The 25614-nt window shown below is 39.8% G+C and overlaps 1 protein-coding gene across 3 annotated transcripts in view; it reads right to left on the minus strand.

Annotated features, from left to right (window-relative positions):
* Positions 1–25614, minus strand: part of LOC132806698 (probable E3 ubiquitin-protein ligase HERC1) — a 343050-nt gene that overhangs the window by 190329 nt on the left and 127107 nt on the right. For all 3 annotated transcript variants that reach the window (XM_060821274.1, XM_060821268.1, XM_060821283.1), the window contains 7 exons: positions 24757–24910; positions 24080–24362; positions 23084–23177; positions 19247–19298; positions 9628–9863; positions 8775–8984; positions 8418–8538 (listed from right to left, as the gene is read on the minus strand). In XM_060821274.1, the coding sequence (XP_060677257.1) occupies positions 8418–8538; positions 8775–8984; positions 9628–9863; positions 19247–19298; positions 23084–23177; positions 24080–24362; positions 24757–24910 (1150 nt within the window). The remainder of the gene's footprint in view (positions 1–8417; positions 8539–8774; positions 8985–9627; positions 9864–19246; positions 19299–23083; positions 23178–24079; positions 24363–24756; positions 24911–25614) is intronic.

Genomic DNA, 25614 nt, shown 5'->3' on the forward strand with positions numbered 1-25614 from the left:
TGACCTGCTGTGCTTTAACCAGCAACACATTTTCAGCTCTGTTGTAATTGGTGGTCAAGCATTGGGAAATCAGGCGAGTTACTTGCCTCAGAATTCCAGCTTCTGACTTGATTTTGTAACAGTGGTATTTATAGATCCACTCCAGTTTCATTTATGATAAATGAAAACCCCCAGGATGTTGACCATGGGGGCTTCAACAATATAAAGTACAAAGAAAATTACAGCACAGGAACAGGCCTTCAGCTCTTCAAGCCTGCGCCAATCAAGCTCATCTATCTAAACCTGTTGCCTATTTTCTAAGAGTCTGCATCCCTCTGCCCCTGTTCATTCATGTATTTATCGAGATAGATCTTAAATGACGCTATTGTGCCCACCTCTACGACTTCTGCTGGCAATGCGCTCCAGGCACCCACCACCCTCTGTGTAAAGAACTTTCCACGCATATCTCCCTTACACTTTTCCCCTCTCACTTTGAACTCGTGACCCATAGTAATTGAGACCCAAGTGTGGGAAAAAGCTTCTTGATACCAACCCTGTCTATACCTCTCATGATTTTGAAGACCTCAAATCAGGTCCCTCCCTCAACCTCTGTCTTACTAATGAAAATGATCTTAATCTACTAAGCCTCTCTTCATAGCTAGCACCCCCCATACCAGACAACATCCTAGTAAACCTCCTCTGCACCCTCGCCAAAGCATCCACATCCTTTTGGTAATGTGGCGACCAGAACTGTATACAGCATTCCAAATGTGGCCGAACCAAAGTCTTATACAACTGTAACATGACTTGCCAATTCTTGCACTCAATACCCCGTCCGATGAAGGAAAGCATGCTGTATGCCTTCTTGACCTTTGGGAAACAATAGATCTGAACACCCAGATCTCTCCGTTCATCAATTTACCTCAGGACTTTTCCATTTACTGTTTCATTCACTCTTGAATTGGATCTTCCAAAAAGCATCACCTCACATTTGCACAAATTGAACTCCCATCTGCCATTTCTCTGCCCAACTCTCTATTTATCTACATTCTGCTGCATTCTCTGACATTCCCCTTACTATCTGCTACTCCACCAATCTTAATATCATCTGCAAACTTGCTAATCAGAAGACCTATACTTTCCTTCAAATCATTTATGCATATCACAAACAACAGTGGTCCCAGCAGGAATCCCTGTGGAACACTACTAGTTACAGGTCTCCATTTTGAGAAACTCCCTTCCACTACTACTCTGTCTCCTGTTGCCCAGCCAGTTCTTTATCCATCTAGTTAGTACACCTTGGACCCCGTGCGACTTCACTTTCTCCATCAGCCTACCATGGGGAACCTTATCAAAGTGCTTACTGACGTCTATTTATATGACATCTCCAGCCCTTCCCTCATCAATCAACTTTGTCACCTCCTCAAAGACTTCTATTAAGATGGTAAAACATAACCTTACCTGCACAAAACCATGTTATCTATCATTGATAAGCCCATTTTCTTCCAAATATAAAATAGACCTAACCCTCAGTATCTTCTGCAGCAGCTTTCCATCCACTGATGTCAGGCTCACTGGTCTATAATTACCTGGATTATCCTGCTATCCTTCTTAAACAGGGGGAAACATTAGCAATTCTCCAGTCATGCGGCACCTCACCCATTTTCAAGGATGCTGCAAAGATATCCTTCAAGGTCCCAGCTATTTCCTCTCTTTTAGAATGCACAACACTTACTCGCTCCTTATACAGACTTGGCCTGGAACAATCAAACACCTATCCCTAACCTCAACATCCATCATGAACCTCTCCTCTGTGAATAGCGATGCAAAGTACTCGTTAAGAATCTCACTCATTTTCTCGGACCCCATGCATAACTTTCTTCCTTTGTGCTTCCTTGGGCCAACCCTTTCACTTGTTACACACTTGTTCCTTATATATGAATAAAAGGCTTTAAGATTTTCCTTAACTATGTTTGCTAAAGATATCTCATGAGCCCTTTAAGCCCTCTTAATTCCTTATTTCAGATTGGTCCTACATCCCCAATATTCTTCCAAAGCTTCGTCTGTCTTCAGTCACTTAGACCTTATGAATGCTTCCTTTTTCCTCTTAGCTAGTCTCACAATTTCACCTGTCATCCATAGTTCCCTAATCTTTCCATTTCCATCCCTCATTTTCACAGGAAAATGTCTGTCTTACACTCTAATCAACGTCTCTTTAAAATCATCTTATATACCAATGGCTTCAAACAGCTGCTCCCAATCTCCATTCCCCAGCTCCTGCCAAATTTTGGTACAGTTGGCCTTCACCCAATTTAGCACTGTTCCTTGAGGACCACTCTTATCTTTGTCCATGAGTATTCTAAAACTCACGGAATTGTGATCACTAAGTCTCAAAGTAATCCCCACTGAAACTTCAACCACCTGGCTGGGCTCATTCCCCAATACCAGGTCCAGTATGGTTCCTTCCCAAATTGATCATCTACATACTGCTCTAGGAAACCCTCCTGAAACTCCTTAAAAGTTCTGCTCTATCTAGACCTCTAACACTAACTGAACCCCAGTCAATGTTTGGAAAATTAAAATCTCCTATCACCATCCCCCTGTTGCTCCTTCATCTTTCCATAATCTGTTTACATATTTGCACCTCTATCTCACGCTCATTGTTGGGAGGCCTGTAGTACAGCCCCAACATTGTTAACATACCCTTCCTATTTCTGAGCTCTGCCCATATTGCCTCACTGCGCAATTCCTCCATAGTGCCTTCCTTCAACACAACTGTGATATCCCCTCTGATCTGTAATACAACTCCTCTACTCCTTTCCCTCTCTCTCTATCCAGCCTGAAGAATCAATATCCTGGGATATTTAGTTGCCAAACATGTCCTTCCCTCAACCACGTTTCAGTAATATTAATAAACTGCCAGGTACTAATCCAAGTCCTAAGTCCATCTGCCTTACCGACTACACTTCACGCATTAAAACAAATGCATCTCAGACCACATTCCCTTTGCGTGCATCATCTGCTCCCTAACCATCCTTCCCTTTAGTCATGCTGACTTCATTATCTAGTTCCTTACAGGCTTTAGTTACTACCTCCTTACTGTCCACTAAGGTTCTCATTTAGTTCCCATCCCTCTGCCACATTATTTTAATCCTCTCCAACAGCGTTAGCAAAAGCACCCCCCAAGGACATTGGTTCCAGTCTGGCCTAAGTGTACACCACCCAATTTGTAAATGTCCCACCTCCCGCAAAACCAGTTCCTATATCCTAAAAATCTGAACCTTTCCCTCCTACATCATCGCTCAAGCCACACATTCATCCTGCCTATTCATTTCTAGTCTGACTAGCACATGGCAATGGTAGCAATCCTGGAGATTACTAGCTCTGAGGTCCTATTTTTTAACTTGGCTCCTAACTCCATAAATTCTGCTTGTAGGACCTCATCCCTTTTTTTTTTAAAACCTATATCATTGGTGTTTATATGCACCATGACAACTGGCTGTTCATCCTCCCCCTTCAGAATGTTCTGCAGTCAATCTGAGACACCCCTGACTTGTACACCTGGGAGAAAGTGAGGACTGCAGATGCTGGAGATCAGAGTTGAAAAATGTGGTGCTGGAAAAACACAGCAGACCAGGCAGCATCCGAGAAGCAGGAGAATCGATGTTTCGGGCATAAGCCCTTCTTCAGGAATGCCCTGAAGGGCTTATGTCCGAAATGTCGATTCTCCTGCTCCTCGGATGCTGCCTGGCCTGCTGTGTTTTTCCAGCACCACATTTTTGTACACCTGGGAGGCAACAAACCATTCAGGAGTCTCATTTTCAACAACAGAACCACCTACTTACTCCTCTTACAATTGAATCCCTTATGACTATAGCTCTTCCACTCTTTTTCCCATCCTTCTGTACAGCAGAGCCAGCCACGGTGCCATGAACCTGGCTACTGCTACCTTCTCCCTCAACAGTATCCAAAACGATATACCTGTTTAGGAAGGAGATGACTGCAGGGCACACGGGCGGCACAGTGGTACAGTGCTGTCTCACAGCGCCAGAGACCCGGGTTCAATTCCTGCCTCAGGCGACTGACTGTGTGGAGTTTGCACGCTCTCCCAGTGTATGCATGGGTTTCCTCTGGGTGCTCCGGTTTCCTCCCACAGTCCAAAGATGTGCGGGTTAGGTGAATTGGACATGCTAAACTGCCCGTAGTGTTAGGTAAGGGGTAAATGTAGGGGTATGGGTGGATTGCGCTTTGGCGGGTCGGTGTGGACTTGTTGGGCCGAAGGGCCTGTTTCCACACTGTAAGTAATCTAATCTAATCTTTCTCTGCCTTTTGGTCACCCATTCCCTTTCTCCCTCAGCAATCCTAATCTGTAGTGTGACCAATTCACTAAACGTGCTATCCATGACCCCTCAGCATTGTGTATGCTCCAAAGTGAGGCCACTGACAATAGTTATGCCATTGAATGTCAAGTGACAATAATTAAATTGTCTCTCTCTTTTTCTTGAGATGGTCACTGCCTGGCACATGTGTGGTATGATTCTTATTTGTTGCTTACCAAAAACAATGTTGATAGGATCTTGCTGGATATGGACATGGAGAGCTGAAAACTTTTATACGATCACAACTTGTAACCTCAGCCAGGTACATGCCTCACCCTAATAAAAACCAAAAGAACTGCGGATGTGGAAATCACAAACAAAACCTGAAATTACTGAAAAAGCTCAGCAAGTCTGACACCATCTTTGTAGAGAACTCAGAGTTAATGTTTTGGGTTGTGACCGTTCCTTAGAACTGGCAGTGGTTAGGAAAATGTTGGTTTTATGCAGAAGATAGGGGAGGGGTGAGGGGGTAAAGAATAAATGATAGTTGGAGATAAAACCCAAAGAGAGAGGATGCCAATTGGACAAAGGAGTGGATGACGGTCAGCCTGGGAGAATGAATATCTATTAATGGGGACTTAGTGGTTATCAATGGCTTGTATGTAATAGCAGCCTATTGTGATAACAAAGCCTGGAGTATGGAAGTTGGGGTAAGGACACGGGAGAAACGCAGGTGCAGAAGTTGTTGAACTTGATAGAGTCCAGAAGGCTGAAGAGCTCCCAAGTGGAAAATGAAGTGCCATTCTTCCAACTTGCACTGACATTTTCTGGAGCTCTGTACACATCTCAGACAAAGACATTGGTCAGCGAACGAGGTGGCGTGTTCAAGTGGCTGGCAACTGGAAATTCAGGGTCTTTTTTTGTGGACTTCAAAGAGCTCAGGGTAACTGCTGTGGACAATTCCCTCCCAACAATCCACCACTACCCCTCAAACTTTGTTGGGTTTGTTTACCAGTGTGACAAATTACCTCAGGTCATTAGATGGGCCTTTGGGATTACTATCCGACAGAAAACAGATTTGAAAATTCTGAAGCAAGATCACAGGCCTGAAATATTAACCTGGTTTCTGTCTAGACATACTGCCAAACCCGCTGAGCATAAAAGTAATAGAGATGTACGGAAACAGACCCTTCGCCCCAACTTGTCCATGCTGACCAGATATCCTAAATTAATCTAGTCTCATTTGCTATTATTTGGCTCATATCCCTCTAAATTCTTTCTACCTATATCTACCTATCCAGATGTCATTTAAACGTTGTAATTGTACCAGTCTCCACCATTTTCACTGGCAGCTTATTTCTTACACACATCATCCTTTGTTCCTTTTAAATCTTCCCCCCCCCCCCCCCCTCACTTTAAACCTATGCCTTCTAGTTTTGGACTCCCCTACCCTGGAGAAAAGACCTCAGTTATTTATCCTATCCATGCCCTTCCTGATTTTATAAATCTCTATAAGGTTACCCCTCAGTCATCAACACTCTCGGGAAAAGAGGCCCAGCCTAATCAACATTTTCCTATAGGCCAAACTCTCCAATCCTGGCAACATCGTTGTGGCCTAACCAATGTCCTGTATAGCTGCACCACGACCTCCCAACTCCTATACTCAATGGTGGCTCAGTGGTTAGCACTGCTACCTCACAGCACCAGAGAGCAGGGTTCAATTCCGGCCTCGGGTGACTGTCTGTGTGGAGTTTGCACATTCTTCCTGTGTCTATGTGGGTTTCCTCCCACAGTCCAAAGATGTGCAGGTCAGGTGAATCGGCCATTCTAAACTGCCCATAACGTTAAGTACATTAGTCAGAGGGAAACGTGTCTGGGTGGGTTACTCTTTAGAGGGTCGGTGTGGACTTTTTGGGCCGAAGAGCCTGTTTCCACACTGTAGATAATGTAATCAAATCAAGTCAATGCAAGAATACCAAATGTCTTCCTCACTATCCAATCCAGTTGTGTCTCGACTTTCAAGGAACTATGAACCTCTACTCCAAGCACTTCCAGCATTCTCAGTTTCTCTTTGAGATTTCCAAAATTAGCAATATTTGATCATTGCATAAACATCTGTTGGCACCTCCCAATTCCTCATCATCTGGATGAAAGGCTAGTTTTCATGATACGCTTGAAAATTATGTTGGAATATTTTTCTATGTTTGAGAAAAAATTAAAGTAGTATTTTTGTTGTTAATGGAATGTTACGGTCCTCTGAATGAAAGAGAAACCAAATTTATAATTAATTAATCAGGATGAAGTAATGGCCCAGTGGTATTATCACTGGATTGTTAATTCCAAGACCCAGATAAAGTTCTGAGGACCCAGGTTCAAATCCCACAACAGCAAGTGGTGGAATTTGAATTCATAAGAATCTAGAATGAAAAGTTTCTAATGATAACTATGAATCCATTGCCATCTGTCAGAAAAAAACATCCAGCTCACTAATATTGTTTACACAAGGAAACTGCCATCCATATCTGGTCTGGCCTACATGTGATTCCACACTCACAGCAGTGTGGTTGATGATTAACTGCCCTCAGAACAACTAGGGATAGGCAATAAATGGTAGAAGTAAATGATGCTCTAACGCAGTGAATGAGTAAAATAAAAATATTTTGCATCTGTTTTCACAGAAAAGTATACCTGAAAAAGTATGAGAGAAGTTTGAATAAACTCATAGAACAACAAAAGATAAGAAAATAAACCTGAAAAGACTGCAGTGACACAAAGAGTGCAACCTTAAATAATGTGGGAAGCCAATGGCCAATTAGTAGAGGCTGTAATCTCAATTTTTGAAACACTCTTAGGGCATGGAAAATTCAGAGGACTGAATTTTCACTGCAAATTTTTATTTAAGAAGGGCAAAGGGATAAGCAGGTACCCACTGAATTTCACATGCTTCTTGTCTTTAGAACTGTCAGCGACAAAGTTTAAAACTAACTAAAGGATTAGTAGGATCACTTCTGCACATGTGAGACAAAAAACAAAGACAGTCTGGAGGTACGGTCAAACACAAGACAGATAAAATCTAATTCCAATAACTGTCTAGTGATACAGTCAGTAAGAAACATGAGGAAAGGCAATTTAAAATAAGGATATAAGCTCTAAAAAGGGTCTGCGAAGCAGAGGGATATTGAATATATATGCACAACTCATTGGAAGTGACAGAACAGGTCGAGACAACTTAAGATGCACAGGGGTTTGACTTTAAGTAGAACAATTCAAAATTGAGCTAGTTATAAAGATTTTTTCTTAAATATCAGTTTAGCCTCAACTTGATCAGTGTACAATTCTGGGCACCACAATTTAGAGAGAACATTAAAGATATTCGAGGGTCATAGTCATACAGTGAACCAGTACAGAAAAGGACCTTCAGCACATTGCATCTGTGTGACCTATCTGCACTCGTCCCACTTTCCAGCACTAGACCCATAGTTGTGAATGTTATGATATTTCAAGTGCTCATCCATGTACTTTTTAAAGGGTGTGAGGTTCCCGCCTGTCCTGACCTTTCAGCAGTTTTTCATCGTTATATTTTAAAATACCCCTAATCACAAACACTGCTTAGGAGACAGATGATTAAATTCTCAATTATTCAACTAAAAATTAGATGCATATGCCGCTTCTGTAAATTCTACTATTTCTTGGAATGGTAGCATTGAACATTTCCCATAATCCTATTTCAAATTAGTTTTCTCATTTAAAAATTGCATACAACTATATTCTACAATTTTCTCTTGTTGCTAAGTGAATGCATGTGATCAACACTTGCATTTTTAAAGTCAAGAAATCAAAATTATGTTCTTAAACATTTATTTTAGCCATAATGTTTAATTTTTATAGTGGTCCTGTAGCAATTTGCTTAAGACTATCCTAACTACTTACTTTCTTAGTGAACTGGATCGAGATTTTATCCAAAACTCTTGACTTTATTTTTGTCAGGGTAGGAATGAAGATAGAAGTGCTAGTCAAAAATAAAATCTCCCTACTATTATTAATGACACTATTGAATAAAATACTTCTAATTTATTAAAACATCATTATCTCCAAATTAACACCACTATTTTTTTAAACCTGAGAATTCATTTCCAGTTGCAAGTCCCCGTTTCAGAGAAGACACCAAATGTTGATAAAGCTTATGTGCTGCAGCTTGGAGCTCAATCTGTGTACTTCCATGGGCAGCCTGTGTTATATCCTGAGATGGGGGTAAAAGAATACATTCAGTGAATACAGATTGCATTTCCTTTAATAATCCAGAGACATGTGAAGACTGAATTATATTTATCTCCTGCTATAAAACTAACAGTCATTTGTTAGAGGTGAATAATATCTAGAAAGTGCCATTCAATACATAATAGTTGTACAAAATAATTATACTTAAGCACCCTCATGCATTGTAGTTCAAGAAAAGCAAAATCAATATTCCTTTACCGTATAATGCTGGAGTTTTCCACAATTCCGTTTAATGTTTGTTGTATTTGCTGTTCCCAGATCAAAACAGCCAATTAAAAACTGCAACTGTACTGTCAATAGAAGACCAGTGGATTTTACTGACAGTCCTGAACTATCCAATGAGGAGCCACCTTTAGCCTCCATTTCAGAGAGGAAAGTTGAAATCTGGCAAAGAGCTTCAAGACGAAGCTAATAAAAAAAAGCACAAAAAAACCCAAGAATTTGCTTTAAAATTCAAATAGGGAAATAAACTACTGGCACTAGGTTATAATTTCAACTACATTATCTGTTACTTAAAATAACAATGTTATTTCATACAAGTTTTCAAAATTGTGATGAGTTCTAATAAAAATTAGGAACAAAATTATAACTGGCATAAATCTAAGATCAAGAAAGAAAAAGTGAGAGAGGTAGTTTTATACAGATAATTGTACTATAAGCTGTTATTAGAATCCACAACAGATTTTAACAGGGAGGGAGACAAATATTTAAAAGAATACAGAGTACAATATGGAAAGCCAGGTGAAAAGCCTGCATTATAAATGTTTGAACTTTCACAGCACTGGCAGAGGTTCAACAGATCAAATAGTTAATTTCTGTGCTGTAAGTGTCTACAGCTATATGAAATCATATTGCTGATCTGTTATACCGTACATTACCATTCAAACGAAATTGGCTAATACACTAGAATAGTTTGATCGTTACAGAATTAATCCACTTGTTTATGAAAAATCCCAACCACTGCAGCCATTTGTTTATATTGTGCAAAGAGGAATCCTCAGAATTGCACTGTCCTATGCATTGGTTTTACCAAGTACATTAATATTCTTACCTCTGCTCTTTCCTGCTGGTGACCCATTGCTGTAATAATTGCCTTAGGGTCAGACCCTTTCCCCACTTCTTGTTCTACCAGATTTGAAGTCCGAGTAAGATGCCCACAGAGGAATTGAAAGATGTCATTCAGCAAAGGTGCAAATGTAGTACCCTTGGAGTTTTCTGGTGGGCTGATACATTGCCGTAGCAGTTGCCATGCATCTTTCATAATGCCCAATGAACACAATGGCACATCTAGGTAAAAAAGTAAATTATTTAACAAAATATCAACACAAAAAGGCAAAGCTCTGTTTGACTACCTAGAAAACTCTAGCACAAACAATAAAAAGATTCAATCCTTGTCTCAGCAACATCCTTTCATCTCAGTGAAGTATTGCTATCTTAACTTTTCAATTTTTTACTCAATTGACTGTTTTCAGCCATGCTCCTTGGAATGCTGAAATAGTCAGTTACTTCTTTCCAGCTGAAAATTTGTTGCTGGTTAAAGCACAGCAGGTCAGGCAGCATCCAAGGAACAGGAAATTCGACGTTTCGGGCCAGAACCCTTCATCAGGATGAAGGGCTCTGGCCCGAAACGTTGAATTTCCTATTCATTGGATACTGCCTGACCTGCTGTGCTTTAACCAGCAACACATTTTCAGCTGTGATCTCCAGCATCTGCAGACCTCACTTTTGACTCAGTTACTTCTTTCCAGTCTGGACTGGTTTCAAATTTGATTAATTAAGTTCATACACAGAGTGTTAGCAAATAAATTAAAGATTGAAATAAAGGCAAAATTTCAAAAGGCTGAGATTCCTCAACTTTTAATACTAAATATTGAATGAAAACGAGGGAACCCTGAAAATGATGCATTGCTGCTTTAATTAGTTACCTTTAAGTTAAAATAGAAAAAAATGGAATTAGGGAATAAGAAAGCCGAAAATAAAGTTTGAATCGGAACAGGAAGAGAAATAAAAACAGACACATGTAAAAGGAAAAGAAAAATAAGCAACAAAAGAGAGGAAAGTGGAATTTAAAATCTTGCTCTTCAAACAGAGACTGACTTGAGACAACATGAGCTGGTGACAAAATAAAGGAAGACCAAAAGAGGTAACTCAGATGGTTTGGAGTCCAGTGAGGATTTGATTTGACTAGAAATCTGCACTTATATTTATGAGAATGCAGTGCAAAGATATTTCATCTCATGTGCAGATAATGGAGGTGATGATGTGGTCAACAGATGTTTGGACCTGTGCGCTACAATGTGTGTCTTGATAGCTATGAATGTGTACACTAGTTAATAAGAACAATCTGCTGACTCTGAGATTGCTAAATAAAAAATTTCAATGCAGTTGAGCTTGCCCCTGAAGATTAACTAAAATTTAGAATAAGAAAGAAAACTCATTAGACATTCATAGAAAAGAAAAATAAATGTTATGAAAACAATTATTTTTATCATTGAAGCTAGAGAATAGTTTAGACAATATGAGGTAATTCAGAATTATGGAAAAAATCTAAAACAGTATTCTGGTAATACGTGAGGGCTATTCAGTTAAGGTCAAGTAATAAAGATCGGTAAAGAAAATCAAGAATGAAGCAGCAGCAGTTCTGGCAAATAATCATATTATTTCACTCTGACAGCTAAATGTAGGGAATTGGTCAGTTTGGAAACCAAAAGAAAACTGGGAAACAGAAAATGTGGAGATGGAAAAATGGAAAAAGTATCAACTTTAGGGACCAAACGGAAGGATGCCAGAATAATAAAGCAGAAAAGCTAGAACCTAGAAGTGATATAAAAGAAAACATTGTAATGAGAATGGACATGAGGTTGGAAGTGAAATGTGAGAAGGATTTCAGTGCTAAGAGTGGCTCAGGAATCAGAAAAGGAAAGTGCATCAGGAAGCAAAACAGATATCAAAACTATTGTAGTTGTGCAGGTGGAGAGTGTTCCCTCAGAAGCTATTAGAGGGAGAAGATTCAGGATACTCAATACAATACTCTCTCAATCGCTCAAATTTCTCAAAGATAATCAGATCATTTGAGATTCTGAATATATTATTTCAAAAGAAGAGGTTTTGCCTTTCTCTTCTGCACAAGATGATAAACTGAAGCAATACCTCTAGGGAAAACTTCAGCAAAAATGATTGTGGAAGAGTTAGTTTTTTTTAAAAAATCAACACTTCAGACATAGTTTACCCAACAAAATATAATCAGATCAAGGTCAAGCTTTTGCTGCAAATAATCAAATAAATAATGAATAGTTTGAGAACAAAACAAAGTACATCTCTGACTTACAATCCACAATCTCAGGACGTATTAGAAAAATGGCAAACTTTGAACACGATGTGATTAGAGCTTATGGTCAGGTATGTCTTAACAATTGGAATAAAGGCATTTCCTTGATCCTGTTTTCAACTAGGAATATCTCTAATGAGTCCATAGAATTTAGCCCTTTTGATTAATATACAGCCATACAGACATGAGGTGAGAGAACCACTTAAATCGATCAAAGAAAGCTTTTTTTAATAAACCAAAACACAACAAAAGTATCCAAACCCGTCAGTCAAAAAGCTTTTGAGAAGTTCTCAACAAATAATGAAAGCTAGAACAGATGAAAAGGTCAAAACTTGGAATTCTGTTGCTGGAGACAAAAGCACTAGTGCTGTAAACCCACTTCTGTGGAACCAAAGGTTCACTGGAATTTCAAATCCAAATAAACTCAATTATGTAAATACTCCAGAGAGGAGAGAAAAAGAAATCAGAGAATTCAGAAACAGTATGTTCCTGTTGGAGTAAAAGGCTTATAAGATTAGAGAACAATGGATGAATAAAGAAGAATCATATATTGGATATAGACAAGTTTTGGCAGCCAGGTTTGCTTATGCTGCAAGGAATCGTTTAAACAAGATTTGCAGGAGGGTGGGATCTTCAACGCTAGGAAAGCAAGTGCGAGGCTCAAAGGAGAGACAATGATCAGAAATAGCTGATGAGACAGGTCAGGCTGAAACACAGCAGGGAGCAAGGAATACCTGTTGGATTCTCTAAATTGCATTTATTTCAATGCAAGAGGGCTGACAGGCAAGGCCAATGAACATAGGACATGGACAGGTATGTGGGACTGGGATATTATAGGAGAAAGTGAAGTCTGCAGATGCTGGAGATCAGAGCTGAAAATGTGTTGCTGGAAAAACGCAGCCGGTCAGACAGCATCCAAGGAACAGGAAATTCAACGTTTCGGGCATAAGCCTTCCTGAAAAAGGGCTTTATGCCCGAAACGTCGAATTTCCTGTTCCTTGGATGCTGCCTGACCTGCTGCGCTTTTCCAGCAACACATTTTCAGCTGGGATATTATAGCCATTATAGAAACATGGCTAAGGGAGGGGCAAGACTGGCAGTTTAATGTGCTAGTGTACAGGTGTTTCATGCGTGAGAGAGATGGCGGAAGGAGGGAAGGGGGTGTTGCATTTTTGAATAAGGCAAGTTGTAACCAGAGATGAAATAACTGAAGCAGTTATGGACATGAGAATGGAAGTGAAATTTGAGAAGGATTTGTGGGTGAAGCTAAGAAATAAGAAAGGGATGGTGACGTTATTGGAATGGTATTATAGGGCCCCCAAATAGTCAGGGGGAATTAGAGGAACAAATATGCAGAGAGGTTGGGGAGACTTGCAGGAGCAATAGGATTGTCATTGTAGGGGATTTTAATTTTCCTAACATAGACTGGACTGCCAGAGAATTAAGGGCTTAATGGGGTGGAATTTGTTAAGTGCGTTAGGAAAGTTTCCTCATGTGGTATACAGAGGTTCCTACTTGGGAACGGGCAAAACCCGACTTATTCTTGGAAAATAGGGCACGGCAGGTGACAAAGGTGACAGTGGGGAAGCACTTTGGAACCAATGACCATTGTTCTATTAATTTTAAAATAATTATGAACAAGGACAAAACTGGTCCACAGGTTCAAGTTCTAATTTGGGGCATGGTGAATTTTGATGGAATTAGACAGGAGCATGCAGAGGTTAATTGAAGTTTGTTTGTAGGCAATGGGACCTCTGGCAAGTGGGAGACCGTTAAAAGTGAGATAACCAGAGTCAAGGTCTGTATGTCCCTGTGAGGGTGAACCCTGGATGACAAGAGATATTGAGGCTTTGACCAGAAAAAAAAAGGAGGCATGGCTCTGGTACGGGCAACTGGGATCAAGGGAATACCTGGAGGTAAACAGGAGTTTACTGAAGAAAGAAATCAGGAGGGTGAAAGGGGACACAAAGGTAACCTTGGCTAAGAAGATTAGGGTGAATCCAAAGAGATACTTTACAAAAAAAAACCCAGAGACAAAATAGAGCCACTCAAGGACCAAAGTGGACATGTATGTGTAGAACTGCAGGAGATGGGTGAGGTTCTCAATGAATAGTTCTCCTTTGTGTTTACTATGGAGAAAGACAAGGCGACTTGGGAACTTGGGGAAGTTAGAAGTGATATCTTGGGGTTAGTCGATATCACTGTGAAAGTGGTGTTGTTTGTATTAGAATGCATGAAGGTGATTAAATTTCCTGGTCATGACCAGATACATCCAAGAACATGACAAGGGGCTAGAGAAGAAATTGTGAGGGCACTGGCTGATATCTTTGCATCATCGTTAGCCATGGGTGAGGTCCCAGAAGACTGGAGGGTAGCAAATGTTGTGCCATTATTTAAGAAGGGCTGCAAAGAAAAACTATAGGCCAGTAAGCTTAACATCAGTGGTGGGTAAGTTACATGAGAAGATTTTGAGGGATAAGATACATATGCATTTGGAAAGACAAGGTTTGATTAGGAGTAGTCAGCATGGCTTTAAAAGTGGGAGATCATGATCAAATTTGTTGAGTTATTTGAAGAATTGACCAGGAAGGTTGACGAGAGCAGGACGGTAGACGTAGACTGTATGGATTTCAGTAAGGCCTTTGATAAGATTCCAGATAGTAGGTTGTTCTGGAAGTTTACACCACATGGAATCCACAACGAGTTGGCAAATTAGATACAAAATTGATTTGATGGTGAGAAGCAGAGGGTAACAGTGGAAAAATGCTTGTCAGACTGGAGGCTTGCTTATCATCTATATCAATGATTTGGTTGAGAATGTACAAGGCATTATTAGTAAGTCTGCTGTATTTTGGGCAGTGAGGAGGGTTATCAGAAATTGCAGCAAGACCTTGATCAGCTAGGGAAGTGGGCCAAGAAATGGCAATGGAGTTTAATATAGACAAGTGTGAAGTCTTGTGTTTTGGAAAGTTGAATCAAGATATGGGTTTCATGTTGAAAGGTAGGGTCCTAAGGAGTGTAGTAGATCAGAGGGATCTTGGAGGTCAGGTTCACAGTTTTCTGAAAGTGCAGTTACAGACAATGCAGTGAAGGAGGCTTTTGGCACACTGGCTTTCACCAGTCAGGGCAATGAGTATAGAAGCTGGGAAGTTATGTTGCAGTTGTACAGGATGCTGATGAGGCTGCAATTGGAGTATAGTGTTCAGTTTTGGTCACCTTGTTAGAGGAAAGATGTTATTAAACAGGAAAGAATAGGTTTACAAGGATGTTGCTCGAACTCAATGGCGTGAGTTATCGGGAGGGGTTGAGCAAGCCAAGAACATTCTTTCGAGTGTAGGAGACTGAGGGGGATCTTATAGAGGTATACAAGATCATGAAAGGCATGGATAAGATGAATGGACTCAGTCTTTTCCCAGGGAAATGAGGACTAGAGGGCATCAGTTTAGGGGGAAAGAATAAAAGGGAACCGGAGAGGCAACTTTTTAAACACAGCGGGTCGCACACATCTGGAATGAGATGTCAGTGGAAGTAGTTGAAGTGGGCACATTAACAACATTTAAAAGGCATTTGAACAAATACATGGACAGGAAAGGATTAGAAGTATTTGGACCAAGTGCAGGGAAATGGGGTTAGCAGGGACAGACATGTTGGTCGGCATGGACCAGTTTTGTCGAAAGGGCCTGTCTGTGCTGTAGGACTCTATGACAACTGCAATCAACTGAATTTCTTTAAGAGTATAAAGATTGTAGGGACATTCCTAACAGGGAAATCAGGAAGGCAAAGGGGGATATGAGATTGCCTTAGCAGATAAGGTTAAGGATAATCCAAAGAGATTCTACAAATATATTAAGGAGAAAAAGACCAACAGAGAGAGTAGGGTCCCTTAAAGATCAACAAGGTCATCTTTGTTTTGGAGCTCTAGAGATGGGAAAGATATTAAATGAATGTTTTGCATCAGTTTTTGCTGTGGAGAATGAATTAGATGCTAGAGAACTCAGGGAAATATATACTGATGTTTTGAAATACAGTTCACATTACATCACGGAAGTGCTACGTAAGGGTGGATAAATCTCTGGAACCTGATCAAGTCTATTCCAGGACATTGTGGGAAGTTAGGGAGGATTTTGTGGGGCCGCTAGCAGAAATACTTATATCATCGATAACCATAGGTGAGATGTTGGAGGATTAGAGGGTGGCTGATGTGCCTTTATTTAAGGAAGGCTGTAAAGAAGCCTGGGAACTATCGACCTATGAGTCTGATGTTGATGATGGGTAAGTTGTTTTAGGTGATTCTGAAAGATAGGATTTACATGCCTTTGGAGAGGCAAACAATGATTATAGGCAGTTAACTTGGTTCTGTGCAAGGGAAATTGTGTCTCACGAACTTGAGTTTTTTGAGGAAGTAAACAAAAGGTTTGATGAGGCAGAGCAGAAATTGTTGTTTACTTGGACCTCAGTAAAACCTTTGATAACGTTCTGCGTGGTAGACTAATTAATAAAATTAGATCACATGGGATTCATGGTAAGCTTGCCAAGTAGATCCAAAATGGAGCTTTACAGCAGGAGACAATGTGGTAATGGAGAGTTCTTTTTTGGATTGGAGGCCTGTGACCAACGGTGTTCCACAGGGATTAACATAAATGATTTGGATGAGAATATAGGAAGATGCATGGTTAGTAAGTTTGCAGATGACAAATTGGTGGAACAGTGGAGAGTGAAGAAGATTACCTAAGATTACAAAGAGATTTTGATCAATTGCGTCAATGCGCTGAGGAATGGCAGATGGAGTTTAATCTGGATAAATGGGAGGAATTGTATTTTGGTAAAACAAACAAGGGCAGGACTTATACAATTAAAGATACATTCTCAAGTATTGCTGTAAAACAGAGACTTACGGGTTCAGGTAAATAATTCTTTGAAATTTGCGTCACAGTTAGACACAATAGTTAAGGCATTTAGCATGCTTGATTTCATTGCTTAGACCTTTGAGTATAGGAGTCAGGACGTCATGTTGAAGTTGCAAAGGATGTTGGTAAGGCCTCTTCTAGAGTAGTGTGCGGGGTTCTGGTTGCCCTGTTATAAGGATATTATTAAATTGGAGAGGGTTCAGAAAAGATTTACCAGAAAGCTGCCAGGAATGGAGGGTCAGTTATAAAAATCGGCTGGAGGGGCTTGGACATATTTCACTGGAGTGTAGGTAGTTGAAAAGTGATAAGACTGATGTTTATAAAATCACGAGGGGTATGGATAAGGTGAATAGCAAAGATCTTTGCCCCAAGATGGGGGAGTTCAAACATAGGGGGCATATTTTTAAGTGAGAGGAAAGATTTAAAAAGGACTGAGGGGCAACTTTTTTTAAAACGCACACAGAGCGGTGAGCGAATGGAATGAACTGCCAGAGGAAGTGGTGGATACAGGTACAGTCACAACATCTAAAAAAAATTTGGATAAGTTCAAGAATAAGAAAGGTTCAGACGGATATGGGCCAAATGCAGGCAGATGGGACCAGTTTAATACTGGCTGGACTTTATCAATGTAAAACTTGGAATGAAAAATATACCAGCCCCTTAACAATTAATGGTGATCATCATGGGACATGTAACTATGCTGGCTATATTGATAATTTGGTATATTCTGTCAAATCGGGGAAAAACACCTCCATCACTTCAACCGACTGATCAATTGTAAATATGATCAGTTATAAATATTATAAAGTGAAGGTAACATATTTGTGATACTTTGCAGGACAAGGCTGAGCAGCAGCTCCATAAAAGCAAAAATAAGGGCTTTTTATGATTTTACATTCAAAGGCAGAATGCAAAAATCTGCAATATATTTGCATGAGTGGATTTTACTGGAAATGCAGTTAAAATATCAGCACTTTAGTGGCTCCCTGATTAAAAGGTAAAGTGGCCATAGTCTTAACCGATCATAGGGCTGCTTGCTCATTACAGAAAGATGAAAGATGGTGGTTTAACATGACAGTCAGCATACCTCAATCGAGGAGAGAGGTTGTGAAGGAGTGTTTCATGGCAATCTCAGCCAGTGCATGAATTGAACCCATGATATTGACAACATTCTGCATCTCCCTGAATAACTTATTAAAGAAAGGCAATAAATTTGAATGATGTACTGCCTACTGCTACAATTTCTCAAAATATCATTTAGACAATGTCTGTTAAAACTGAAACTACAGGACAGTTCCATGTGTGCTCACATAGAATCACAAACGGGGAGGGGAGTGGTGGTAGGTTAAGACATCGGGCTGGGGCTGAACAAAATGGGCCAGAGGTAGAGGAAGGAAAAGAACAGAAGGGCAAATTTGTGAGGGGCAGAAGAGATCAGACCTATTCCCCAGGCTGAATTCCCCACTGGCCTAATCCCGCATGCTGGCCTGAACCCTTCAAACTTCCACTGGTCTGATCTCTTCTGCTGTGCTCGTCAGCTCTCTCCCATCTCCAACTGGTCTTTCCCAATCCTCTAATCCACTTCCCATTCATGGCTGCATCCATTAATGTGCATTCGCAGGGGGAGTAGCACACATGCTCCTTGGTGTCAGCAAATGCAGTCAGTCAATTTAACTGGCTGTGTGGGTCAGGAGCTCAAAGCTGTTACTGTGTTGTTGCAGAAATGGGGAATAATGGCTAGTCAGTTATTATTAACAAAAATTGAATGTGTGGTAACAGAAATATTCGTCACTTCATTTCCACTTGCAGCTTGGACTCCATGTTAACAGACTTTATGCCCTTTTGTCTTTGCTTTCCACTCACGTTATTTCTGCAAAACTGTCTGATCGGTCACATCCTCTCCATTTCTGGATGAATGTACATATTTGAATTTAAAGGCTATATGATTTAAGCTTGCAAGTTTGCATATTAGTAATTATAATGTAATGCTGCATATTGTATTATTAAATTTGTTTTAATAAAGTTTTAAATTTGCTTATTCATTGACAAAACTTGGTGAGAGTTTCTTTTATAATCAGTCAGACACTAATCACCTTAGTAACAAAGTGGTCACATTTTATATTTGAAGACTTGTGGAACAGTGGGAATTGATTTTCAATGCAGTTCTTCCCATCGTAATGTGACAATACTTACAATTATGCACAGCATCTCAAATAAAACTGTCACTGATTTACACAGGAGGGCAATTCTTGATGTTTTGTAATCAAATGCCTTTAAAATGCCTCCTCATTCTTATATAGCCTAGTTGGGAGAAGCTTCAGATTGACTGTTTACTTTTTATAAGCTTAACTAAAACAATTTTTGACAGCAGTTAATTATTTGAAAATCGTAGTGACAAGGGAAAAAAAAAATCAACAAGCACCTGGAAATCATACCTAATGTGTGCTCAGATGATCTTGACTGCATTCTTGATTGACCTTCGGAAAACTAGAACACACAATAACAAAGAAATTTTGCATGATTAAAGCAATTACAAAATTCTGTAACAAAAAAAACAACTATTTTGGTAATTTGGATGGGGGAAAAACTTGAGTGCCAACAATCCACTTTTTAATTATTACGTAAAGCATGTTCATTCTCAAGAAATATGCCTAAGGAATGAAACCGATATCAACTCGGTAGTTTAAGGAAGGAATCAATAAATCTCAACAACAGTATAAGTATACAGACAAGCATTCTGGCATTAAATAGCCAACAAAAATGCTCAAATTTCACTAAAAGCATGTAATGAAAGATTTAGTTATATAAACAATTATTCTATCCGTCAATATCAGTTTTACAATTAGCAACAACTATCCTATCTCCAATCAGCATCAGTTATGACTTGAGGGAGGAATTGGTGGCAGCTGTTTTCCCATACATTTGTCTTCCTAAGTGGTAGAAATCACAGGTTTAGAAAGTGTGGTCAATTGAGCCTTCGTGAGTTACTGCAGTGCATTTGTACATGGTATAAATTGTTGCTACAGTGTGTCTGAGGTGACCAGACTCAATGTTGAAGGTAGCGAATGGGGTACAAAGCAAGTGGGCTGCTTTGCAATGGATGGTGATGAGCTTCTTGAAGTTTATGCTGGAGCTGCACTAACCATGCAAGTGGACAGTCATAGCATCAGAGGACAGAAAAGGCCTTTCAGCCCATCGAGCCTGTACAGCCAATCCCACTTGCTAGCACTCTGCTCATGGCCTTGAATGTCATGACATTTCAAGTGCTCATCCAAGTACTTTTAAAATAGTTGTGAAGTTACCTTCTTCAACTACCCTCCCAGGTACTGCAGTCCAATTCCTCACCATCTTCTGAGTGACAAAATGTTTCCTCAAATTCCCCCTGAACCTCCTGACCTTCACCTTAAAATTATGCTCCCTTGTTACTGACCATTCATTAAGGAGAACAGTTGCTTTCTCTCACCCTATCCATGCTCCTCAATCTTATACCCTTGTGTGTCCAGACCCCCTCAAACTCATTGCACCAAAAGAAAACCCCAAGCTTTCTTTGCAAGAAGATATTCCATCAGAGGCAAAAACTTGGTGAATTTCCTCTGTACTCCCTCCAGTACAATCTTTCTTCTTATGGTGTGATGTCCAGAGCTGCATACATTACTCAAGTTGTGGCCTAAGCAAAGTTCTGTACAGCTCCAAAATAACCTCCCTCTTCTTGTTATCTCTGCCTTGACTGATCAAGGCAGATGTCCCATCTACCTTCTTAACAAACCCGCCATGCTGCCTTCAGGGATCTATGGCCAAGTACACCAAAATCTCTGTTCCTCTCAATTTCTTACTGTCCTGCCAGACTTTTCTATCACCTCCTAATTGCACCTTGAGATTGGATTTGCTTCAAGGAGTAAGGAAAGGAGTTATGTGCTGCAGAAATCCTAATCTCTGGCTGCTCTTGTACTTTGTTTTATGACTGGTGCTGCCAGTTTTTGATAATAAAAAAAATACAGAGGAATCTATTTAGATTCAGCATAGGAGATTTTGCCTACTCAACGGTGTTGTCATGAAACAATTAAAAATCATCATTTTCGAAATATCAAATTTAGGCCAAATTTCACAGAAAGAAACTAAAGGATAGTGATGCGTCTTGGGCAGTGGCAACGGGTAGAGTAGAAAGGGTGATCTGTTATCAGCTCACAGCTTGATAGTCAATTCTATTGATGATAATAAAATGGAAGTTGCACTATGCCGGAGGGATTTTCTGCCCCAAATATTTAATAAGAATAGAGACAAATTCTGCTGAAGGGAACAGATGTAATGTAAAACGAAAGGCGTGAGAAAAATTGAGTGCACCAAAGGATTATTACAGAAAGTAAAAGTTCATGGTGTAGGGGGAAAACATGTGAACATGGATAGAAGATTGTTTTGGAAGAATGGCTGGCGAGCAGAAAGCAGAGAACATGCATCAGTGCAACTTTGGCTGACTGGCAGGATGTCACAGGTGGAGTCCTGTTCGGGTCTGTACTAGGGCCTCAAGTTTTTCCAATTTACAATGATGTAGGTGAGAGGAGATGACACAAAGATAGGTAGGAAATTTTGACCTATGAGAGGAATTGATTATAAAAGAAAAAAAATTTATACTTCAGTTACACAGATCAGTCACAGACTATATAGAGTCACAGAGTTGTACAGCATGGAAACCGACCCTTCAAGTCCAACTCATCCATGCCGACCAGACATCATAAATTAATCTAGTCACATTTGCCAGCATTTGGCTCATATCCTTCTAAACCTTTCCTATTCATATATCCATCCAGATGTCTTTTAAATGTTGTAATTTTACTAGTCTCTACCACTTCCTCTGATGCCTCATTCCAAACATGCATCATCCTTTGTGTGGAAAACAACTGCCCCTTGGGTCCCTTTTTAATCTTTCTCCTCTCACCTTAAGCCTATGTCTTCTAGTTTAGGATTCCGTTACCCTGGGGAAAAGACCTTGTCTATTCAACCTATCCATGCCCCTCATGATTTAAAATGCCTCTATATAGTCATCCCTCAGCTTCCAACGCTCCAGGGAAAACAGCCCCAGCCTGTTCAGCCTCTCCCGATAGCTCAAACCCTCGAACCCTAGCAACATCCTTGCAAATCTTTTCTGAACCATTTCAAGTTTCACAACACCCTTCTGATAGCAGGGAGACTAGAATTGAATGCAGTGTTCCAAAAGTGGCCTAACCAATGTCTTGTACAGCCACAACATGACCTCCCAACTCCTATACTCAATGCATTGACCAACAAAGGCAAGTGTACCAGACGCCTTCAACACTACCTTGTCCATCTGCAATTCTACCTTCAAGACATGAGGAACATGCATCCCAAAGTCTCTTTGTTCAGCAAACCTCCCCAGGACCTTCCCATTAAGTGTGTGATTCCTGCCCTGATTTGCCCCACCAATATGCAATACCTCAGTTATCCAAATTAAATGTCAACTGCCGTTCCTCAGTGCATTAGCCCATATGATCAAGATCGTATTTACTCTGAGATAACCTTCTTCAATGTTCACCACATTGCCAATTTTGAGGTTATCTGCAAACTTACTAATAATACCTCCTGTATTCACATCCAAATAATTGATAAAAATGACAAAATGCAGCAGCACCAATCCTTATGGCACACCACTTGTGGCCTCCTGTCCGAAGAGCAAACCTCCACTACCATTGTCTGTCTGTCTCCTAACTTCAAGCATCTTGAATATAATAAGCAGTTTGGTCACCTTACATTTTGATTTCACTTTCATAAATCCAGGCTGCCTTTGTCTAATCCTGTTAATGCTTTCCAAGTGCGCTGTTATCATGTATTTTACAACAGATTCTAGTTATTTGCTCCATGTTAGGATAATTGATCTGTTATTCTCGGTTTTCCCTCACTTTCTTTTTTTAAATTAAGAAGTACATTTGCCACCCTACAATGTGTATGAACCAAGTTAATGGAATTTTGAAAGGTGACCACCAATGCAGTCAACACTTCCAGGGCCATTTCCTCTCCTACTCTGGGATGAAGATTGTCAGCCGGTCAGGATTTGTCAGCCTTTAACCCAATTTCTCTAGAATCATTTGCAATGAGGCTAATACAGTTAATATGTGAATGTTTATTTCCTTATAAATCAAGGCATTTGATGAGGCAGCAGCTCAGTAAATAATTGGAGATTGACAAAAACTGATCAATAAGTATATTTTTGCCACCATAGCTTGAAAACTGCAGTAAAGGTCTGAATGTGGAACACATACTTCTTTATTCACTTGCTTCCTTGCATCACAGTCACTTTGATTCTGTCTCAGTCTTGCCCGAGATGACTGCTCTTCTTGCATAGAATTTTCTTTCCTATGAGGAAAGAATGTGTTAGTATTTTAAAATACTTTCTAAAAAAATAGAAGCACCAATTTGTGGCTCAGCGGTTAGCACTGCTGTCTCACAGCTCAGGGACGTGGGTTTGAATCTAGTCTTGGGTGACTGTGTGTGGAATTTGCACGTTATCCCAGTCTCTACATATGTTTCCTCAAGTTGCTCTGGTCTCCTTCCACAGTCCAAACATGTGCAGGTTAAATGATTGAGCCATGGTAAATGCAGGATTACAGGGGTAGGGTGGAGGCTGGGTCTGGGTGGTAAGTTTTTCAGTGGACCAAATAGCCTCTTTCCACACATAGGGATTCCTACGATTTTATCTTCCAAGTATGAAGCATTTATTTGTTTTGGTATTAAATAAGAAAGCATTCAGAGGCACTCAAATTGTTTTCTGTGCCTTCAAAATATGATCAAAAAAGTTAAATGACAGCAGATTATCATCCAACATGTTCCTTTGAAGTCACAAGCTTTCAGAGCGCTGCCCCTTCGTCAAGTGAAAGCTTGTGATTTCAAATAAACTTGTTGTACTATAACCTTGTGTCGTGTGATGTCTGGTGGTGTGACCTCAGTCTAACACTGGCACCTCACATCATAGCCTTCAAATATGGAGCTTCCTGCCTCCTCCAGCCAGCCCTTTATCCTTCAAACAAAAAAAATTTAAAAATTAAGGTTGGCATTCTACACCTACAATAGTTAGCACCATTAATTTTCACCTTTTTTAATTTTGAAAAAAAAAAGAATTTTTTGTAATCTATCTTAGCTTCTAAAATGAGAGACAGAATAAAACAAGACAGGAAGCAAAGGTAAGAAGAATGAAGAGAAAATGGAAAGAACAAATGAAGGTGTAGGAGAGAGAAAAAGGGATAACCTTAATGACTGACCTAATTGTAGCTAGTGTTGGCTCTTCTTTCCAACCTTTCGCCAGCCACACAGCCCTTACTCCAAGAATGAGGAAGGCACAGCGTAAAATTACATAATGGCACATGGATATAAATGAATATTGCTCTTCCGAATCCCTTCTTTTTTCTTTCAGAGTATTTTCGGCTTCTGGAGCTTCCACACTGCCTGTGCTATTAGGCCGGCTACTTGTGCCTGAGTATTCATATACGGTTTCATTTTCATGGTGACAAGCAGCCTTTCGGGCTAGGAAACACTCTAAAACCTCTGTCACATTGGGAAAAAAGAATTAACATTGTAATACTTAGACATTTTTTTATATTTTATGTTTTCCTCCATATTAAATCACTATATAATAATCATTTAAATTTTAATGCAGATTTTACATTATAAGTTTCAGGAGTTTTTGCATTAACAAATACATATTCTGACTAACGATTACAGCTTATTTATCAAGAAATGTCCTTATTATAGTCACAATAAGGAAATAAAATGCTTTGATGATTTTAAGGAACATTATGGAAGGATGGATTTTTGTAAAGTTTGCTACACCTATTGTAGACATTCATTTTCACATATGGGTTAATAATTACAGACTTTCTGAAAGGTAAATTGAAAGGCTATAAAGCTGGCAAATAAAATTATATCTCAGTATACACACTGCTGATCTTTGGGAACTCCTCTGTGTCCAACAGTACAATCTCTCTTTCCATGTTGTATTGTGGTTCCTCTGATTGTCTAACATTCACGGTTTGCTCAGTGGTACTACAGCTTTCTCTTGGTTCATCTTCAACGTTATCGGAGACATCTGAAAGCTAAAAATTAATAGTGTACTTAACATACTGAATAATTATTGTTTTCAAATGCAGTACATTTAATTGTTATTTTTAATTAATTGTTATATTCCCTGCTTAACCTTTAAGCATGTTGCTTTCCAATAGAGGTTGGAACACTAGATTGCTTGATCCCTTAAGCATTTTATTATGACATCCAAGGCTTCAACCCTACAACAACAAAATGGGCAGCATTGTAGAGTGTTGATGACATCACAGAATTACAACAGGATATTGACAGATGAGATGAATGGGCAAAGCTGTGGCAGATGGATTTTCATTTGCGCAAGTGTGAGGTTATCCATTTCAGACTGAAGGAGGGGTGATTGGGGTTTTTTAAGAAGGCACAAAGTTAAATGCAGTGAATGTTAGAGGTTCAGGTGCATACATCTTTAAAATGCCATAACAGGTGCAGAAAATAATCAGGACAACTAATGGAATTCTGGTCTTCATAGCCAAAAGGCTGGAATATAGGGATGCAGAAATTATGTTGCAATTACACAAAATGCTAGTTAGATTTCACTTAGAGTAGAGCACGGAGTATAGATCTGGGTACCAAACCTTAGGAAGTCCTGGAGGGAATTCAGTGCAGCTTGATACCTGGGATAATACCTGGACTTCAGGAGATAAGTTACAAGGGGGAGATTGGAAAAATTATGTCTTTATTCTATATAATTTAGAGTTAA

Source organism: Hemiscyllium ocellatum, chromosome 1, assembly GCF_020745735.1.
Source record: "Hemiscyllium ocellatum isolate sHemOce1 chromosome 1, sHemOce1.pat.X.cur, whole genome shotgun sequence".
NCBI classification, from domain to species: Eukaryota; Metazoa; Chordata; class Chondrichthyes; order Orectolobiformes; family Hemiscylliidae; genus Hemiscyllium; species Hemiscyllium ocellatum.